The sequence below is a fragment of the Theropithecus gelada genome, chromosome 5 (genome assembly GCF_003255815.1).
Source record: "Theropithecus gelada isolate Dixy chromosome 5, Tgel_1.0, whole genome shotgun sequence".
Classification (NCBI taxonomy): domain Eukaryota; kingdom Metazoa; phylum Chordata; class Mammalia; order Primates; family Cercopithecidae; genus Theropithecus; species Theropithecus gelada.
This window is the reverse complement of record NC_037672.1, coordinates 24,132,573-24,152,348: the sequence shown is the minus strand read 5'-3', so window position 1 is coordinate 24,152,348 and position 19,776 is coordinate 24,132,573. Positions and strand designations below refer to the sequence as shown.

General features: G+C 39.9%; 1 protein-coding gene and 1 pseudogene across 2 annotated transcripts in view; both read right to left on the bottom strand.

The window, feature by feature from the left end:
• Window positions 1-300: 300 nt before the first annotated feature.
• Window positions 301-861, bottom strand: LOC112624941 (annotated as a pseudogene). The gene has a single exon (XR_003119492.1). The product of XR_003119492.1 is annotated as a 40S ribosomal protein S19 pseudogene (transcript).
• Window positions 862-12,875: 12,014 nt separating this feature from the next.
• PI4K2B (phosphatidylinositol 4-kinase type 2 beta) overlaps window positions 12,876-19,776 on the bottom strand; it is a 36,162-nt gene continuing 29,261 nt past the window's right edge. The window contains exon 10 of the mRNA XM_025386650.1: window positions 12,876-14,943. Within this exon, the coding sequence (XP_025242435.1) occupies window positions 14,770-14,943 (174 nt within the window). The 3' untranslated portion in view covers window positions 12,876-14,769. The remainder of the gene's footprint in view (window positions 14,944-19,776) is intronic.

Genomic DNA, 19,776 nt, shown 5'->3' with positions numbered 1-19,776 from the left:
CACATGGGGTAAGGGGAGCTCCCACCTGTCTAAACCCAAAGAATGGACTTAGAGGCATGAAGAACAGCGCAAGTGAGACTTTTAATAACAGTCTTGCAAGAGTGGGTGTCTGGTGAGCAGGCACATCCAGGGCAGTCGCAACAGGTAATTTATCTCCTAGCAGCAAGTCCCTCCCCCAGTTCCTCATTTGTTGAGTACTATGGGGTTACAATCTTCCCAGATGTCACCTAAGTTTCATTATCCCTCTTATAAGGTTATACCCCGTCCCCTTCTCCGCTTCAGTTTTGATTTCCCAATAACGAAACTGTCTTCTCTCTCTCTCTTTTTTCTTTCTTTTTTTTTTTTTTTTTTTTTTAACGAATGAGGCAATTTATTAACCCAGCATGGTTTGTTCTAATGCTTCTTGTTGGCAGCTGCCACCTGCCCGGCGATTCTGTCCAGATCTCTCTGTCCCTGAGGTGTCAGTTTGCGGCCCCCATCTTGGTCCTTTTCCACCATTTTCAGCCCCTCCAGGGCTTGGAGGACTCGGCGAGCCACACTCTTGGAGCCTCGGCTGACGTGGCTGGGCATGACGCCGTTTCTCTGACGTCCCCCATAGATCTTGGTCATGGAGCCAACCCCAGCGCCACCCCGGAGGTAGAGGTGCCGCGCTGTGGAAGCAGCTCGTGTGTAGAACCAGTTCTCATCATGGGGAGCAAGCTCTTTGTGCTTGACTAGCTTGACGGTGTCAAGTCCCCATTCGGGGACTTTCAGCTTCCCGGACTTTTTGAGGAAGGCTGCCAGAGCTCTGACGAACTCCTGCTGGTTCACGTCTTTTACGGTAACTCCAGGCATCGTGCAGCCTCCGAGGTGCCAGCCAGGGGAAAGGGAACTTTCTTCTCTCTTATGGGTTGACCCTCCTCTACATTCTGTTCGCTTATTGTGACCTTCTAGGTGCATGAGCCATGCGGTTTGTCACATTTGCAGACTGGCTGCCATACTTAGATTTATCATGCCTTGAAAATGGACCATTTAAAATATTTTATCACAGAAAACCACACTTTTTCCATGGATCTGTGAAAGCTGCAGATCAGAAGGTCCCCCTTGTGAGCCCATGCCACCAGGGCCTTGGGTCCCAAGCACAGAGCTGTACAGATTCTCAGTGACCACTCAGCTGGAGACTGCTGAAGACTACTGAGCTACTGAGTTCCGGGTCAGGGGAGGCGGGGAGCCATCATCCCTGCGGCTGCCTTTGGCCTAAGATGACTGAGCTGCTTGGGGGAGGGGCGGCAGTCACCACTGCAGCTCTAGTCTGCAATTTGGATCCATGAGGAATTTTCCACAGTGCAGCACAGTGGTTGTGGTCGATTGTGGCCAGACTGCCTCTTTAGGCCGGACCCCTGACCTATCCCTCCTCACTAGGTGGGGCCTCCCTGTGGGAATTTCAGCAACTCCAGCCAGGTGTTTATGGACAAAACTCTAATCTTCCTGGGACGAAGCCCCATGTGGAGAGGGATGGTCACGGTCTCTGGATCAGCTGACTCAGTCTTTCTGCCAGCTGGCTCTGAGAAATCCAGACAGTCCAGATGAGTGGGCTTCCCCACAGCACAGTGCACCATCTCCGCTAAGGGGGCAGCCAGAGTGCTTTGTTAAACAGGTCTCTGATCCTGTACCTCCTGACTGGGTGAGACCTCTCAACAGAGGTTGCCAGACACCTTATGCAAGAGCATTCCTGCTAGTATTAACTTGGTGCCCCTCTGGGACAGAGCTCCCAGAGAAAGGAGCAGGCAGCCATCTTTGCTCTTCTGCAGCCTCCACTGTTGACACCTTCAGGTCCAGGAGGGACCCAGGAAAATAGGGTCTGGAGTGGACCCCCAGCAAATTGCAGCAGCCCTATGGAAGAAGGGCCTGACTGTTAAAAGAGAAACAAGCAAACAGAAAACAACCACAACAATGGCATCAACAAAAAAGTCCCCACAAACCCCATCCCAAGTTCAGCAGCCTCAAAGATCGAAGCTAGATTAACTCACAAAGATGAGAATCAATGAAAAATTGCTGAAAACTAAAAACTCCAGAGTGCCTCTTCTCCTTCAAATGATTGCAACGCCTCTCCACCAAGGGCACAAATTTGGGCAGAGGCTGAGATGGATAAATTTGACAGAAGCAGGCTTCAGAAGGTGGGTAATAACAAACTTCACTGAGCTAAAAGAGCATGTTCTAACCCAACGCAAAGAAGCTAAGGACCATGCTAAAACAATACAGGAGTTGTTACCAGAATAAGCAGTTTAGAGAGGAACATAAATGACCTGATGGAGCTGAAAAACAACACGGGAACTTCACAATGCAGCCACAAATATCAATAGCCAAATAGAGAAAGTGGAGGAAAGAATTTCAGAGCTTGAAGACTATCTTGTTGAAATGAGACAGGCAGACAAAATTAGAAAAAAAAAAAAAAAAAAAAAAGAATGAAAAGGAACAAACAAAATCTCCAAGAACTATGGGATCATGGAAAAAGACAAAACCTACAACTGACTAGAGTACCTGAAAGAGACAAGAAGAATGGAACCAAGTTGGAAAACATACTTCAGGATATCATCCAGGAGAACTTCCCCAACCTAGCAAGACAGGCTAACATTCCAATTCAGAAAATCCAGAGAATTCCTGTAATATACTCCATGAGAAGATCAACCCCAAGACACACATTTATTTACCTCCAAGGTCAAAATGAAGGAAAAAATGTTAAGCACAGCCAGAGAGAAAGACCAGGTCACCTACAAAAAGAAGGCCATCAGTCTAATCGTGGACCTCTCAGCAGAAACCCTAGAAGCCAGAAGAGATTGGGGCCCAATATTCCACATTCTTAAGGAAAAGAATTTCCAACCCAGAATTTCATATCTGCCTAAATTAAGCTTCATAAGTGAAAGAGAAATAAAATCCTTTTCAGACAACCAAATCCTGAGGCAATTCATCACCTCCAGGCCTGCCTTGCAAGAGCTCTTGAAGGAAGCACTAAATATGGAAAGGAAAAACCATTAACGGCCACTACAAAAACACACTGAAGTACAAAAACCAATGACACTATGAAGCATATACATCAATAAATATGCAAAATAGCCAGCTAGCATCATGATGACAGGATAAAATTCACACATAAAAATATTAACCTTAAATGTAAATGGGCTAAATGCCCCAATTAAAAGACACAAAATGGCAAGCTGGATAAAGAGTCAAGACCCATCAGGTGCTGTATTCAAGAGACCCATCTCACATGCAAAGACACACATAGGCTCAAAATAAAGAGATGAAGGGAAATTTACCAAGCAAATGGAAAGCAGAAAAAAGCAGGAATTGCAATCCTGGTTTCTGACACAACAGACTTTAAATTAACAAAGATCAAAAAAGATTAAGAAGGGCATTACATAATGGTAAAGGGTTTAATTCAACAAGAAGAGCTAACTATCCTAAATATATATTCACCCAACACAGGAGCACCCAGATTCATAAAACTAGTTCATAGTTATTTTATTATTTATACGTACAAAGAGACTTAGACTCTCACACAATAATACTGGGAGAATTTAACACCCTACTGTCAATATTGAACAGATCATTGAGACAGAAAATTAACAAAGAGACTCAGGACTTAGACTCAGCTGTAGATCAAGTGGACCTGATAGATACCTACAGAACTCTCCACTAAAAACAACAGAATATACATTCTTCTCAGTGCCACGTGGCACTAACTCTAAAATCGATCACATAATTGGAAGTAAAACACTCCTCAGCAAATGTGTAAGAACTGAAATCATAACAAACAGTCTTGCAGACCAAGCACAATCAAATTAGAACTCAAGATTTAAAAACTCACCCAAAACCACACAACTACATGGAAACTAAACAACTTGTCCTGAATGTCTCCTGGCTGATTAATGAAATTAAGGCAGAAATCAAGAAGTTCTTTGAAACCAAGGAGAACAAAAAGACAACGTTCCAGAATCTCTGGGATGCAGCTAAAGCAGTGTTAAGAGGGAAACGTATAGCAGTAAATGTCCACAACAAAAAGCTAGAAAGATCTCAAATTGACACTGTAACATTACAACTAAAAGAACTAGAGAACTGAGAGCAAACAAACCCTAAAGCTAGAAGAAGACAAGAAATAACCAAAATCAGACTGGAACTGAAGGAGATAGAGACACGAAAAATCCTTAAAAAAAATCAACTAACCCGGGAGCCGGTTTTTTGAAAAAATTAATAAAATAGACTACTAGCTAGACTAGCAAACAAGAAAAGGAGGAGAATCAAATAGACACAATAAAAAATGATAAAGGAGATATCACCACTGACCCCACAGAAATGCAAGCAACCATTAGAGAATACTATAAACACCTCTATGTGAATAAACTAGAAAATTTAGAAGAAATGGATAAATTCCTGCATATATACACCCTCCCATGACTGAACCAGGAAGAAGTTGAATTCCTGAATAGAACAATAACAAGTTCTGAAATTGAGGCAGTAAGAAATAGCCAAACAACCAAAAAAAGCCCAGGACCAGATGGATTTACAGTTGAATTCTACCAGAAGTATAAAGAGAAGCTGGTACCATTTCTTCTGAAATTATTCCAAACAATTGAAAAGGAGAATATCCTCCCTAACTCATTTTATGAGGCCAGCATCATTCTGATACCAATACCTGGCAGAGATACAACAAAAAAAGAAAACTTCAGGTCAATATCCCTGATGAACATTGACGCAAAAATCCTCAACAAAATACTAGCAAACTAAATCCAGCAGCAAATCAAAAAGCTTACCTACCATGATCAAGTTTGCTTCATCCCTAGGATGCAAGGCTGGTTCAGTGTATGCAAATCAATAAACATAATTCATCACATAAACAGAACTACAGACAAAAATCACATGATTATCTCAATAGATGCAGAAAAGGCCTTCAGTAAAATTCAGCATCCCTTCATGTTAAAAACTCTCAATAAACTAGGTATTGATGGAACATACCTCAAAATAATAAAAGGCATTTATGACAAACCCACAGCAATATCATACTGAACGGGCAAAAGCTGGAAGCATTCCCCTTGAAAACCAGCACAAGACAAGGATGCCCTCTCTCACCACTCCTATTCAACATAGTATTGGAATTTCTGGTCAGGGCAATCAGGCAAGAGAAGAAATAGAGTATTCAAATAGGAAGAGAGAAAGTTAAACTGTCTCTGTTTGCAGATGACATGATCCCATACCTAGAAAACCCCATCGTCTTGGCCCAAAAGCTTCTTAAGCTGATAAGCAACTTCAGCGAGGTCTCAGAAAACAAAATCAATATACAAAAGTCACATGTGTTCCTGTCCAAAAACCATAGACAAGCAGAGAGCCAAATCATGAATGAACTCCCATTCACAATTGCTACAAGGAGAATAAGATACCTAGGAATACAGCTAACCAAGGAAGTGAAGGACCTCTTCAAGGAGAACAACAAACCACTGCTCAGGGAAGTCAGAGAGGACACAAACAAATGGAAAAGCATTCCAAGTTCATGGATAAGAAGAATCAATATTGTGAAAATGGCCATACTGCCCAAATTAATTCATAGATTCAATGCTATTCCCATTCAACCACCTCAGACCTTCTTCACAGAATTAGAAAAAACTACTTTGAAATTCATATAGAATAACAACAACAAAAAAAAGCCTGTGTAGCCAAGACAATCTTAAGCAAAAAGAACAATACTGGAGGCATCATATTACTCAACTTCAAACTCTACTGCAAGGCTATAGTAACCAACACAGCATGGTACTGGTACAAAAACAGACACATAGGCCAATGAAACAGAATAGAGATCTCAGAAATAAGACCACACATCTACAACCATCTGATCTTCAACAAATCTGACAAAAACAAGCAATGAGGAAAGAATTCCCTATTTAATAAATGGTTCTGGGAGAACTGGCTAGCCATATGCAGAAAATTGAAACTGGACCCCTTTTTTACACCTTCTATAAAAATTAAAGATGGATTAAAAACTTAAAGGTAAAATCCCAAACTGTAAAAACCCTAGAAGAAAATCTAGGCAATACCCATTGAGGACATTCGCATGGGCAAAGATTTCATCACAAAAAGGTCAAAAGCAATTGCAACAAAAGCAAAAATTGACGAATGGGATCTAATTAAACTAAAGAACTTCTGCACAGCAAAAGAAACTATTATCAGTGAGGAAGACAGCCTACAGAATGGGAGAAAATTTTGAAGCTAGACAAAGATCTAATATCCAGAATCTACAAGGAACTTAAGCAAATATACAAGAAAAAAACAAACAACCCTGTTAAAAAGTGGACAAAGGACATGAACAGACACTTCTCAAAAGAAGACATTTATGCGGCCAACAAACATATAAAAAAAGCTCAACATCATTGATCATTAGATAAATGCAAATCAAAACTACAGTGAGGCTGGGCACGGTGGCTCATGCCTGTAATCCCAGCATTTGAGAGGCCAAGGCAGGTGGATCACTTGAGGTCAGGAGTTCAAGACCAGCCTGGCCAACATGGTGAAACCCTGTCTCTACTAAAAATACAAAAATTAGCCAGGCATGGTGGTGTGTGCCTGTAGTCCTAGCTACTTGGGAAGCTAAGGCAGCAGAATCGCTTGCACCCAGGAGGCAGATGTTTCAGTGAGCTGAGATCACACCCCAGCTTGGGCAGCAGAGCGAGACTCCTTCACTCGCACACACAAAAAACTACAATGAGATAACATTTCATGCCAGTCAGAATGGTGATTATTAAAAAGTCAAGAAACAACAGATACTGGCGAGGGTATGGAGAAATAGGAACACTTTTACACTGTTGGTGGGAATGTAAATTAATTCAACCATATGGAAAACAGTGTGGGGATTCCTCAAAGATCTAGAACCAGAAATACCATTTGATCCAGCAATCCCATTACTGGGTATATACCCAAGGAATACAAATCATTCTATTATAAAGATACATGCACAGGTATGTTCATTGCAGCACTATTCACAATAACAAAGACATGGAATTATTATTATTATTGTCAACCCAAATGTCCACCAATGATAGATTGGACAAAGAAAATGTGGTACATGTATACCATGGAATTCTATGCAGCCTTAAAAAGGAATGAAATCATGTCCTTTGCAGGGACATGGATGGAGCTTGAAGCCATTATTCTCAGCAAACTGTGTAGGAACAGAAAAACAAATACCACATGTTTTCGCTTACAAGTGGAAGTTGAACAGTGAGAACGCAGGGACACAGAGAGGGGAACAACACACACTGGGGCCTGTTGCAGGGATGGCATGGGACAAGAGACAGCACCCGGATAAATAGCTAATGCATATGAGGCTTAATACCTAGGTGATGGTGATGGGTTGATAGATGCAGCAAACCACCATGTCACACATTTACCTATGTAATAAACCTGCACGTCTTCCACATATATCCTGGAACATAAAATAAAATTAAAATAAATTAAAAGTAAAAATATTTCCATCATCTCCCAAAGTTTCCTTTTGCCTCCGTGCAATCTAGCCCTCCTTCAATGTCCAGGCCGAAGCAACCACTGGACTGTTTTAACAATAGTTTTCATTTTAGATAATTTTATATAAATGGAATTCATACAGTATGTTCTGTGTCTGGCTTTTCCAGTTACCGTAATGATTTTGAAATTCATCCATGTCACTGTGTATTAGTAGTTCATATCTCTTTACTGTATGGATATGCAGCATTTTGCTTATCCATTCACCTATCGGTGGACACGGGTTATTTTCAGTTCGGGGTCAAGGCTGCTATGAACATTTTCATGTGCATGTTTGCTTTTATTTATCTTGGGCAAGTACAAAGAAGTGGAATGACTGGGTGGTATGATAAGTGTATGTTTAATTTTACTCATGGTTTTTATTTGCATTTTCCTAATGACTAACAATGTTGAATATCTTTTCATGTGCTTATTGGACATTCATTCCTACGTCTTCTTTTGTGAAGTGTCTATTTAAATCTTTTGTTTCTTAATTGGGAATATTCTTTTATTATTGTTAATTAATTTTTTTGAGACAAAGTCTTGCTTGGTTATCCAGGCTGGAGTACAGTGATATGACCTTAGCTCACTGCAACCTCCGCCTCCCAGATTCAAGGGATTCTCATGCCTCAGCCTCCCAAGTAGCTGGGATTACACGCATGTGCCACCAGCCTAGCTAACTGTATTTTTAGTAGAGTTTTGCGATGTTGGCCAGTCTGGTCTTGAGCTCCTGGCCTCAGGTGATTCATTTGCCTTGACCTCCCAAAGTGTTGGGATTACAGGCGTGAGCCACTGCGCCCGGCCTGGGAATATTCTTGAGTTGCAAGATGACTTCATACATTCTAGAATTCTGGATACAGGTACTTTAACAGATATGTTTGGCAAACATTTTCTCTCAGTTTGTAGCTAGAAATGTCAGTTTCTTAAAAGTGTCTTTTGAAGAGAAGTTTTTAATTTTCATGAAGCCCAACTTCCTTTTTTTTTTTTAATGGTTTATGCCATTTGTAGTCTAAGAAATCTTTGCAAACCCAAAGCCATTAGATTTTCTGCTCTTTGCTTCTGGAAGTTTAGCTTTTATTAACTCTTTTAAGTCTATGAGGTGAAGGTGATGATTCATCTTTGATTTTTTTGCCTATCTCCCCCTACAGCACCATTTGTTGAAATGACTATCCTTTCCCATTGAATTGCCTTGGCACCTTTGTTAAAAAATCAGTTTACCACATGTATTGGGTTTATTTTTGGATTTTCTGTTCTGTTTCATTGATCTATGTGTTTATACACCAATACTACAATGTCTGATTATTGTAGCTTTTTAAGTTTTGAGATCAGGTAGTATAAATCCTCTAACTTCAGTCTTCTTGTCCAGCTGTTTTGGGCAAAACATTTCCATATACGTTATAGAATTAGCTATCAATTTTTACAAATAAATTCAGATAGGATTTTGAGTTGAATCTATAAATTTGGGAGAATCAAGGTCTTAATATTATCAATACCTAAGCATTGTATAGCCTTCCACTTATCAGAATCTTTCAGTTTTTCCAATGCTCTCTTATGGCTTAGTGTAGAGATCTTACACATCTTCGTGGACTTATTTCAAGGAATCTAATGTGTTTTGATGCTGCCGTAAATGATATCTTTTTAAATTTCCAGACTAATGTTGCTCACATGTAAATCTTGCAAAATTCACTTATTAAGGCTAATAGGCTTCTGTAGATATTTTTGAATGTTCTACATGCATAATTATGCCATCTGTAAATAATGACAATTTTCTTTCTTCCTTTGACTTCTCCTTGTTGTCTTACTGCACTGGTTAGGCTCTAGAGTATAACACTTGAGTAAAAATAGCAAGAGCAGGTGTCCTCGTCACATTACTGATCTCAGGAGGAAAGTGCAAAGCCAGAATAATGGTTCCCAAAGATGTCTCTATCTGGGGAATTAAAAAGTTGCAAATGGAATTAAGGTTGTATATTGGCCGACCTTAAAATGAGAAGATTATTCTAGATTATCTGGGAGGGCCCAATGTAATCACAAAGGCCCTTAAAAGTGGAAGAGGAAGGCAGAAGAGTCCGTTTAAGAGCAATGCAATAAGAAAAGGATTTAACCCACTGCCTCTGACTTCGAAGATGGAGGAGGGGAAACAGAGCTGAGTAATGTGAGTGGCCTTAAAAAGCTGGAAAGGGCAAGAAAATGGATTTCCCTGAAGGCCTCCAGAAAGGAATGCAGCCCTACTGGCACCTTGATTTTAGCCCAATGAAACCTGCATCAAGACATCTACCTACGGACTGTAAGATAATAAATCTATGTTGTTCTGAGCCAGTAAGTTTATTATAACTTATTAGAGCAGCAATAGAGAATGAACACCCAAAGCTTTCGATTTTTCAACACTAAGTACGATGTTTGCTGTTGGGTGGTTGCAGATATGTTGTCTATTTGCACTTGTGTCCCTTCTAGTTTACTTATTTTGTAGAGATGGGGGTCTTCCTATGTTGCCAAGGCTGGTCTTGAACTCCTGGGATCAAGGGATCCTCCTGTCTTGGTCTCCCAAAGTGCTGGGATTACAGGTGTGAACCACCAGGCCTGGCCTTATTTTTATTGAGACAGTTCTCACTCTGTCGCCTGGGTTGGAGTGCAGTGGTGTGATCATAGCTCACTGCAGCCTCGAACTCCTGAGCTCAAGTGATCCTCCTGCCTCAGCCTCCTTAGTAGCTGGGACTATGGGCATGCACAACCACACCTAAATTTTTACATTTTTTTGTAGAGATCGGGGGCTTGCCATGTTGCCCAGGCTGCTCTCCAACTCCTGGCCTTAGGGATCCTCCCACCTCAGCTTCCCCAAGTGCTAAGATTACAGGCATGAACTACCATGCCTGATCAGAGTTTTTCCAATTTTTGTTGTTCTTTCTTAGCTTCCATGGCTTCTTAAATTCCTTCAGCATGTTTTAAAACATTAGGTTACTGTTTTCCTCTGCTTTAGAGATATGTTTCTGGGATATCTTCATTTTCTGTGGGTATGTCATGCAGATTGTAAACCTTTGTTTCTTCGAGCATATTGTAAAATGTAGTCTTACATCTTGTAAGATGTTTAAATCAGATGGATTTTCCTATGTTTCCTCCTGTATTTTTCAAAGATTCCTGTGTAGGAGATGAGGGTGGGCCAGGACAGTTTCTGAGCTTCCTGGCTCTAGGGCTCTTTCTTCTGTCGTTACTACAGAGTATTAGATAAGACGGTTTTGTGTGTTCCTCCCTCTTCAGTACTTTGAGTTGTCTCATTCATTTGGTCCCCTCTTCTCTCATTATCTGAGCCACTCTCCTTTACCCCTGGGGTCCTTCCCTCATCTGTGCATGTTCTATTCCCAGTAGTTTTTCTCAGTATAGCCCTATGTCCTCTCACTGGTTGTTTTTGAAAACTACGAAGACCAGATTGCCTTAGTACCTTCATACCTTTCTGCAGGCCCTTTTACTAGCTACCAGGTGAATGCTGGACAGCCTTCTACTAATTTTGATTACGGTTTTTGGTTTTACCAATTGAAATTTCCACCACTAGTGGAGATCCTTCTTGTGGGGGCTTGGTACATGGTGGCAAATTCTGGGTTCTTTAGCTCTTAGGACCATCACAAATCCCCCTTCCCTTCTCTCTGCTTGATCCTCCGAAGCTGCTATTGCCACATGATCTTGTTGGTATTGATTTTATTTATTTTAAGAGATGAGATCTCACTATGTTGCCCAGGCTAGTCTCGAACTACCTGAGCTCAAGGAATTCTCCGCCTTGACCTCCAAAAGTGCTAGGATTACAGGCATGAGCTGCCACACCTGGCCATGTATTGATGGTTTTAACCCAAACTATTCATATTCTGGAATTCAAAAAGACAATCTTTCACCTAGCTTTAGTGAAGAAATGTTACGGTATGCCTCCTATATTTAACAGTGATTGGTACTTTTCTATTTACATCCTAATGTCTGGGATAGGATAGACTAAGCTAGAGTGACAATTACATTCAAAACTGTAGTGACTCAACACAGCACTTCTTTCTTGCTCATGTCACCGTCCAGTGTAGTCAGGAGGCTCTCCTGGTAGCTTTCCCCAGCAGTGCCTCCTGTGCCCTGGCTGCTTCCATTTTGCAAATTCTTTGTTCATAGCTGAATGGAAAGACAAGAGAGTGGTCAATCCTGACAGTCTTACTGCCAGGCCTGGAAGTTGCATATATCACTTGTCTCCACATCTCACTGGCCAGAACTCAGTCACGAGGTCCCAAACTAATTGCATGAGAGACTTGGAAACACAGTACAGCACTAAGAATCTCTGCTACAACTCTGTACAGTTGCCCAAGCAAGTTGGTGAAAGAAGGCAGACTATAAAACCTAGGATGCTGCCTGTCTCTTCAAACAGCTGTACAAGGATTTAAGACGTAATTTGATCAAAGAATGTGGCACCATCGTTTTTAAAAAAGGTTTTAATTCCATATAATACAGTACTTCTGTTGTTGTTGTTTGTTTGTTTGAGACAGAATCTACTCTGTCACCTAGGCTGGAAGCAGTGGTGCGATCTCGGCTCACTGCAACCTTGGCCCTCCCTCCCGGGTTCAAGTAATTCTCGTGCCTCAGCCTGTCAAGTAGCTGGGATCACAGGTGTGTGTCACCACGCCTGGGTCATTTTTGTATTTTTAGTAGAGATGGGGTTTCACCATCTTGGCGAGGCTGGTCTCGAACTTCTGACCTCAGGTGATCCGCCCACTTCGGCTGCCCAAAGTATTTCAAATTTTGGAAAAGTTTTGTGAATCAAATTATCTTCAAGTATGCAAAAACCATGTCTCCACAAACAGTCTTCAATTACTGACCAATTTTGCGGTGATAAGGTGTTGGCATATTTAATTAGGTACAATTAAAATGTCTTTAATTATAAAGGTTTCAGTTAAATATCTTTTGGAATTATAAAGAATTAGGCTAGGTGTGGTGGCTCACGCCTGTAATCCCACCACTTTGGGAGACTGAGGTGGGCAGATCATTTGAGGTCAGGACTTCAAGACCAGCCTGGCTAACATAGTGAAACCCCATCTCTACTAAAAATACAAAAATTAGCCGGGCATAGTGGCGCACACCTGTAGTCCCAGCTACTCAGGAAGCTGAGGCAGGAGAATCGCTTGAACCTGGGAGGTGAAGGTTGTGGTGAGCTGAGATTGCGCCACTGCAACTCCAGTCTGGGCAACAGAGTGAGACTCCATCTCAAAAAACAAAACAAAACAAAAATTAAATTATATCTTTAATATATGAAGAAAATGGCAGTTTGGCATCATTTATAGTAAATGTGTTCACAAACATTCTAAATATTCCAAACACATACATACAGAAGAACATAATCTTATGACTTTTATTACCTTTAGTCTATCACATTTGACACTATAAATATACTCATTGAAAAAAAACCATACTATTTAAGAATTCAGTTCATGAAAGTTTACAAAATACAACCAATGTACTCTGACTTGTGGTTATAGCTTAACTATCTCAACTTTACTTTTCTGGTATGGTCAGATCTTTTGCAAATATTTCCATAGTATTTTAATTTTATGATATAAAACAGTAGCAATTTATTAAGCTTTCCATTATAAAAATTAATATGGCAATTCTCAAAATACTGAAAAAACTGTTTGATGAAAGGAGTACACACATCACTGCAAAGTATTTCCTTTCTCTTAGAAAACATCTTCAAAAGGCACATTTTAATTACTAGCGTTTATCTAAAGATAGTAGTTTGAGTTTTGAATTTCCAGTCAATTTTCCATTACCTCAAAATCGAGCTAATGGAGGGTTGGAAGAGGTAGGAAAACGCAGGTTTCCAATGAACTCCCTCAGGGCAGCAGAATCCTCATTCATCTCATCCACGAAGACCAAAAGGAAGATGTAAGGGAAGTGGGAATGGCAGATCTGTTTTGCATCCTAATTTAACCTTCTACACAAAATACTTCATTAAAAGCAAATAAACAAACACAAGACAGTAAGCTTAGAAAACAAAAGGCCTAGACCACAAATTGCCCGGTTAAGCCCGAGTGGTGATATTGGTTTCAAGCCTCAAGAAAATGAAACTTCTGCTTCTGTAAAATCACATCTTCATCTGGTCAATTTAAATCACTTAGTGCAGTAACAATGTTACAAATTCCAATATGTCAGACATATGGATGATATTCAAAATAAAGTACAAAAATACATTTCAAAATCAAATATAAATGACTTTATGGTTATCTGCCATGCTCCCCTTTAATTTGACCTGATAGTCTACATTTGACTGTAATTATAATAACATCTGTAATTTCAAGTACAATAGTACAATAATAATAATTTTGAAGAACGTATGACCTAGGACCCCAAAATGCAATCCAATATACAATCTGGAGTATGGTTTCCTTTTTAGTGAAGTTTAATACTAATTGAAGTACTAAATTGAACAAGGCCAGTACTCTGAAGTACTAATTTCAAGTACTTGATCCCATGTAAGAAACAGAAGGGAATTTTTAAGGCAATTTTGGTATTCCAAAATATTGAGGATCTACCTTAACTTTCTATTATTCCCCTCAAGTCTCAATTGAGTGTTTCCACTTTTTTTTAAAAAACGGGAGATTTCTTTAGATTTTTTTCCTCACTACAACAAAGTAATTCACCAAAAATATTCTCAAGTACAAAAACCAAAATGGTCTTCTATTACTTAGCCAAGATAAAATTTTCTGGTCCCTAATAATGGTCACTTTAGGAGTACTTATTCAAATTCTAAAATAGCAGCTTTTAAAATTAAGGCAACATTGCTTTATTCTTACCTGTTTTTCTATTAGCTAACTATTAAAGTTCATAAGAGCAATTTCAGACATAGGCATCCTCAAAGGCCTTTTGTAATGTAAGAAGAGTTAACATGAACATTCTTCTAATATTAAAAGTTACTGTATTCTACTTGGAATTCTAGAGTAATTACAGTCATTCCAGCATGTGTAAAATTACCTTTTAAACTAACAACAACATAAAATACAAATTTTCTACAAAAATACAATATTGGAGATACAGCACTTCTTCCCTGAAATAGAAATTTAATATTTGGAGAAAAAACTGTAAACTTTTGGTTACATTCAAAATATAACCTTTTAAAGACTTAAATTATTTGAGGTTTTAGCAACTGGAGCTCCTAACAGCAGATTTACATTACTACAATGTTTTTACACCACAATAATTCTAAACAGTTTGTTTATCTTACTCTTATATTTACTACCAGGAGGAAAAAAAAGGCTTCCTGCAATTGACAGTCTGGGTAAAGGAATTGCTCAGGTGGACAATCCGACCCTGACTTCCACCTTGACTGCGTTCCACAATCACGCAAGGCATCTGTACGAGCTGGAAAGGACTCTTCCCATCTCTCAATGCCTGAGTAAGATTTAAGATCTGTGGGAAGAAGAGAGATTTTTACCAATTTAAAGAAGATAAAAAGCTTCACTTCACTGACATTTTTTAAACCATTTATTCATTGTAATTTTTATTTCATCCATTTATGAGCAACAGAGACTGTGATGATGAGTACCTGTTATAAATATGTATGATAAGAATGTGTGTATGTTTACACACACACACACACACACACACACACACACACAGAGAGAGCATTAACTTTTGCCAGATGGTAAGTTTAAAAATATTCTAGAATATCCTGCCTACGTCCAGAAGCAATGGAATCAAAGAACGGTAAGTGAAGAGGTCTACATACATATTCAATTTAACATAAAATCTCAACAAATACTGGTTTAAACAGTCTGGTTTTAACTAAATACTTGCCTTATCCATTCATTCAACAAATTTATTGCATGCCTACTATGTGCGAGGTTCTGCTCTAAGTGCTGGGCATACAATAGTTAAAAAAAAAAACAAGCAAAATTGCCGCCTTCGTAGAGCTTACACTTTAGCAGGGAGAGGAGTCAATAAACATGAATATGTAAATTATGCCATGTATTAAAAGGTGAAATTGCTATGGGAAAGCATGAAGCAGGGCAAATAGGTTAGACAATTTGGGAAGGGAGCCATTTCAAATAAAGGTACATTTAAGAGTTTACTCTTAATAAGAAAAATAAAATCAGGGAAACTAAAATATATATCATGTTCAAAGGTACTCTGAGAATTTATACTTCAGCATGCAAATAAGGTTATGAAACACAATACATAGATTATAGCTTATTCTGTTCTCTGTTCAGATAAAATAAAATTATAGCAATTCGTTTTCTTTTTTCGTTGCATATTAGGAAAAATGTCCTTTATTGTATATTTTAGAAATACAGATTTCTCCTTCAGGTATTTGAAAATATCTAATATAGGGCCGGGCGCGGTGGCTCAAGCCTGTAATCCCAGCACTTTGGGAGGCCGAGACGGGCGGATCACGAGGTCAGGAGATCGAGACCATCCTGGCGAACACCGTGAAACCCCGTCTCTACTAAAAAATACAAAAAACTAGCCGGGCGAGGTGGCGGGTGCCTGTAGTCCCAGCTACTCGGGAGGCTGAGGCAGGAGAATGGCGTAAACCTGGGAGGCGGAGCTTGCAGTGAGCTGAGATCCGGCCACTGCACTCCAGCCCGGGCTACAGAGCGAGACTCCGTCTCAAAAAAAAAAAAAAAAAAAAAAAGAAAATATCTAATATATACATCCTATGCATTTCACTGGTTCTTGTAAAGACTAGTCAATAGTGATAAGCACAAATGTTTTCACATAAAGCCATACTAATAAATAAACTTCATAATACTTTAAGTATAAACTAGATGGTTTATTGATTGATTGATTGATTTGATTGATGACTGTAGAGATGGGAACCTGCCATGTTGCCAGGGCTGATCTTGAATTCTGGGCTCATGTAATCCTCCCACCTTTGCCTCTTAAAGTGCTGAGATTACAGGTGTGAGCCACCACAGCTGGCCAAACTAGATGGTTTCAGTTTGTAGAATATTTGGAGTATTTAACACATCAGGAAAATAGATCTTTACTAGTAAGGTATTACAGGGTTATAGGTTATATTTATGTTTTAGGATCACTTTTAAGTTCTTCCCTTAAAATTTTCTTTTTCTTTTTTTTGAGACAGGGTCTTGCTTTGTCACCCAGGCTGGAGTGCAGTGTGCAATCACAGTTCACTGCAGCGTCTGCCTCCCAGGCTCAAGCGATCCTCCCACCCCAGACTCCAGAATAGCTGGGACTACAGGCACACGCCACCTCAGCTAATTTTTATACTGTTTGTAGAGACAGGGTTTCGCTTTGTTGCCCTGACTGGTCTTGAACTCCTAGGCTCGAGAGATCCACCCGCCTCAGCCTCCCAAAGTGCTAGGATTATAGGCATGAGCCACCACACCCAGACTTCCCTTAAAATTTTCTAAATTGACTACATTTGGATAACAAGAAAAAAGTAATTTATGAAATTTGAGTTTATTATAAGCATTGTTCCTACCATGAATATAAAAGTGTGCACTAGCACACTTAAGGAAGGAAATGTTTTGGTTAGTTTCCTCTTTGGGTTTTAAAAATTCTATTCTAAAAATGTTAGTCTAAATATACCAATTTAAGTAACAGCTAATATTTTCCTGACTCTAAGAACAATATGTGACTCTTGCAGAGAATATGGAAAACAGAAACGTTGGCCAGGTGTGGTGGCTCACACCTGTAATCCCAGCACTTTGGGTGGCCAAGGTGGGTGGATCACTTGAGGCCAGGAGTTTGAGACCAGCCTGACCAACATGATGAAACCCCAACTCTACACAAAAATACAAAAAACAAAAATTAGCCAGGTGTGGTGGCACATGCCTGTAATCCCAGCTATCAGGGAGGCTGGGGCATGAGGATCACTTGAACCCGGGTGGCAGAGGTTGCAGTGAGCTGAGATTGCGCCACTGCATTCCAGCCTGGGTGAAAGGGAGACTCTGTCTCCAAAAAAAAAAAAAAGTATAGGAAAACGAAAATTGCCCTACAAATGATCAATTTTCAAATAGTTACAGAAATTGCATAAATCATTAAATCCTGAAATTAATCTATTAATATTTCTCTGGGAATTCAGAAGACACTTAATAATTCTGCATTTATTTACTAAGGAAACACTTACTGAGCACTCACTGTGTTGGGGAGAAGAGGTGACCAAATGAGGGAAAAGCTATGTAAGCCCTTAAAGAACTCAAGTTCTAGAAGCAGCCACATGAACAAGTAATTGCAGTATAGTGTGATGGAAAGGACCTCTGCCCTGACTTTAAAATCTGATCCCCTCCCCCCCATACCACCTATTTTTTCATTTCTCAAAGAATAACCAATCTATTACTCTCTGTTTAAATCAGAGAGGATTATTTAAAAAAATAGAATGGAGCAAATTCTGCAGGCCAGGGGAGACACTAGACTTCTCCACCCATGCCATAATGACAGCTTGATAGGGATTTGACAGCTGTGGTCCAGGCAGGTGGTATAAACTTGTGGGCTTCTACATATCGACTTTGCTTTCCTTTAGATTAGTTCACTGGTCTTTAAATTTCAGGGGGCCTGAGAATTACTGCACTATATACATCAAACCACATATATTCTACTTTATCGTAGATTTTAAGCGCTCTCTCTATAGCAATATACCCCATATGATGATTTAAAATCAAATTTCTGAGTAAAATGGGACACCAGCATATTCCCAGGGAGTGCTGCAAAAATCAGAACAACTCCCTGTCGGCAGGAGGAGTTTAGGAAGACTGACATGGCGGCTGAAAGAAAACTCTTTCCTAGGCCGGGCGCGGTGGCTCAAGCCTGTAATCCCAGCACTTTGGGAGGCCGAGGCGGGTGGATCACGAGGTCAGGAGATCGAGACCATCCTGGCTAACATGGTGAAACCCCGTCTCTACTAAAAATACAAAAAACTAGCCGGGCGTGGTGGCGGGCGCCTGTAGTCCCAGCTACTCGGAGGCTGAGGCAGGAGAATGGCGTGAACCTGGGAGGCGGAGCTTGCAGTGAGCCGAGATCGCGCCACTGCACTCCAGCCTGGGTGACACAGCGCGAGACCCCGTCTCAAAAAAAAAAAAAAAAAAAGAAAAACTCTTTCCTCGATAAAGAGGGAAAGGCATCAAGGGGGAGAGAATGGCATGCACAAGGGCACCACTGGGAAAGGGGAAGGAAGAGCAGTTCAGATTTGCCCAGCCCAGGGAGAGGGGCAAAACGGCAAGAGATAAAGGTAGACACACTGTTTGGAGCCTGACTGTGAAGGGTGTTGTTGACTGTGCTGAAAGCCTGGACTTGAGCCTGTATACGTGGACAAATTAGAGGAGTTTTAAACAACAGAAGACATGCTCAGATTTGTTTTTAGAGATTGTCCTTGTTTCAGTGTGGAAGAGGAACGGGAGAAGAGGTAAGGGCAACTTAGAATGTCAGTAAATCCGGAGAAGAGATGATAAGGGCCCCGGGCAGAGGCAATGCCTAAATGCTGCCAAGTGGCCAGGCTGGCAGCCCCCTCATTTCACAGATACATATTATTCAAGCCCTTTGAGCCACAGTCATTCCACCTAAAATGTAGATTACTCTGTGGAGGTGTTGTGAGGATAAACAATAATAAGCATCATTAAAGTGTCCAGTAAGGGGTCAAGCACCAGGAGGTACTAAAGGGTTAGTTTCACTCTCTTTAACACCAATTATTATTAAATCTGTAAATGAGTTTCTGGTATATAAATCTCTGAATATAAGTTCATTGTGTTTTCAGAAAAAGTTTTAGTTATTATTTCTGCATTTTTTCAGGTCACATGGAAAATATATTTCACATTGCTTGTAAGTAAATATATTCTCAGTTTCAGTGTTCCAAATTAGAATATTAGATGAATTTTACCTACCCTGATTATGACCTATTGCTATTTAATATAAAATTGAAAACATGGTTTATCTTTAATGTTCATAAACATTGCTACCAGCTCTGAATTTAAAAAAAAAAAAAAAACTTTCATATTGTTTCAGTCCACATCTTTATGTGAAGAATTAGAGCATGCCATTGATTATATGTGTAAAACTCACAGCTTACTACAAACTAGGGCAAAAGACTTGGCTGTAGAAAGCACAAATCATTAAGTTAATAGGTAAAACTGGAAGGGAGAGGGATTTAAATTATATTTATAAATGACAGAAATAACACAAGTATTTCGACTCCAGGAATTCACTGAAGTAATTATTCTGTTGTTTGGAATACAGGTTAATTTTTTTTTTTTTTTTTTTTTTTTGAGATAAGGTCTTGCTCTGTTG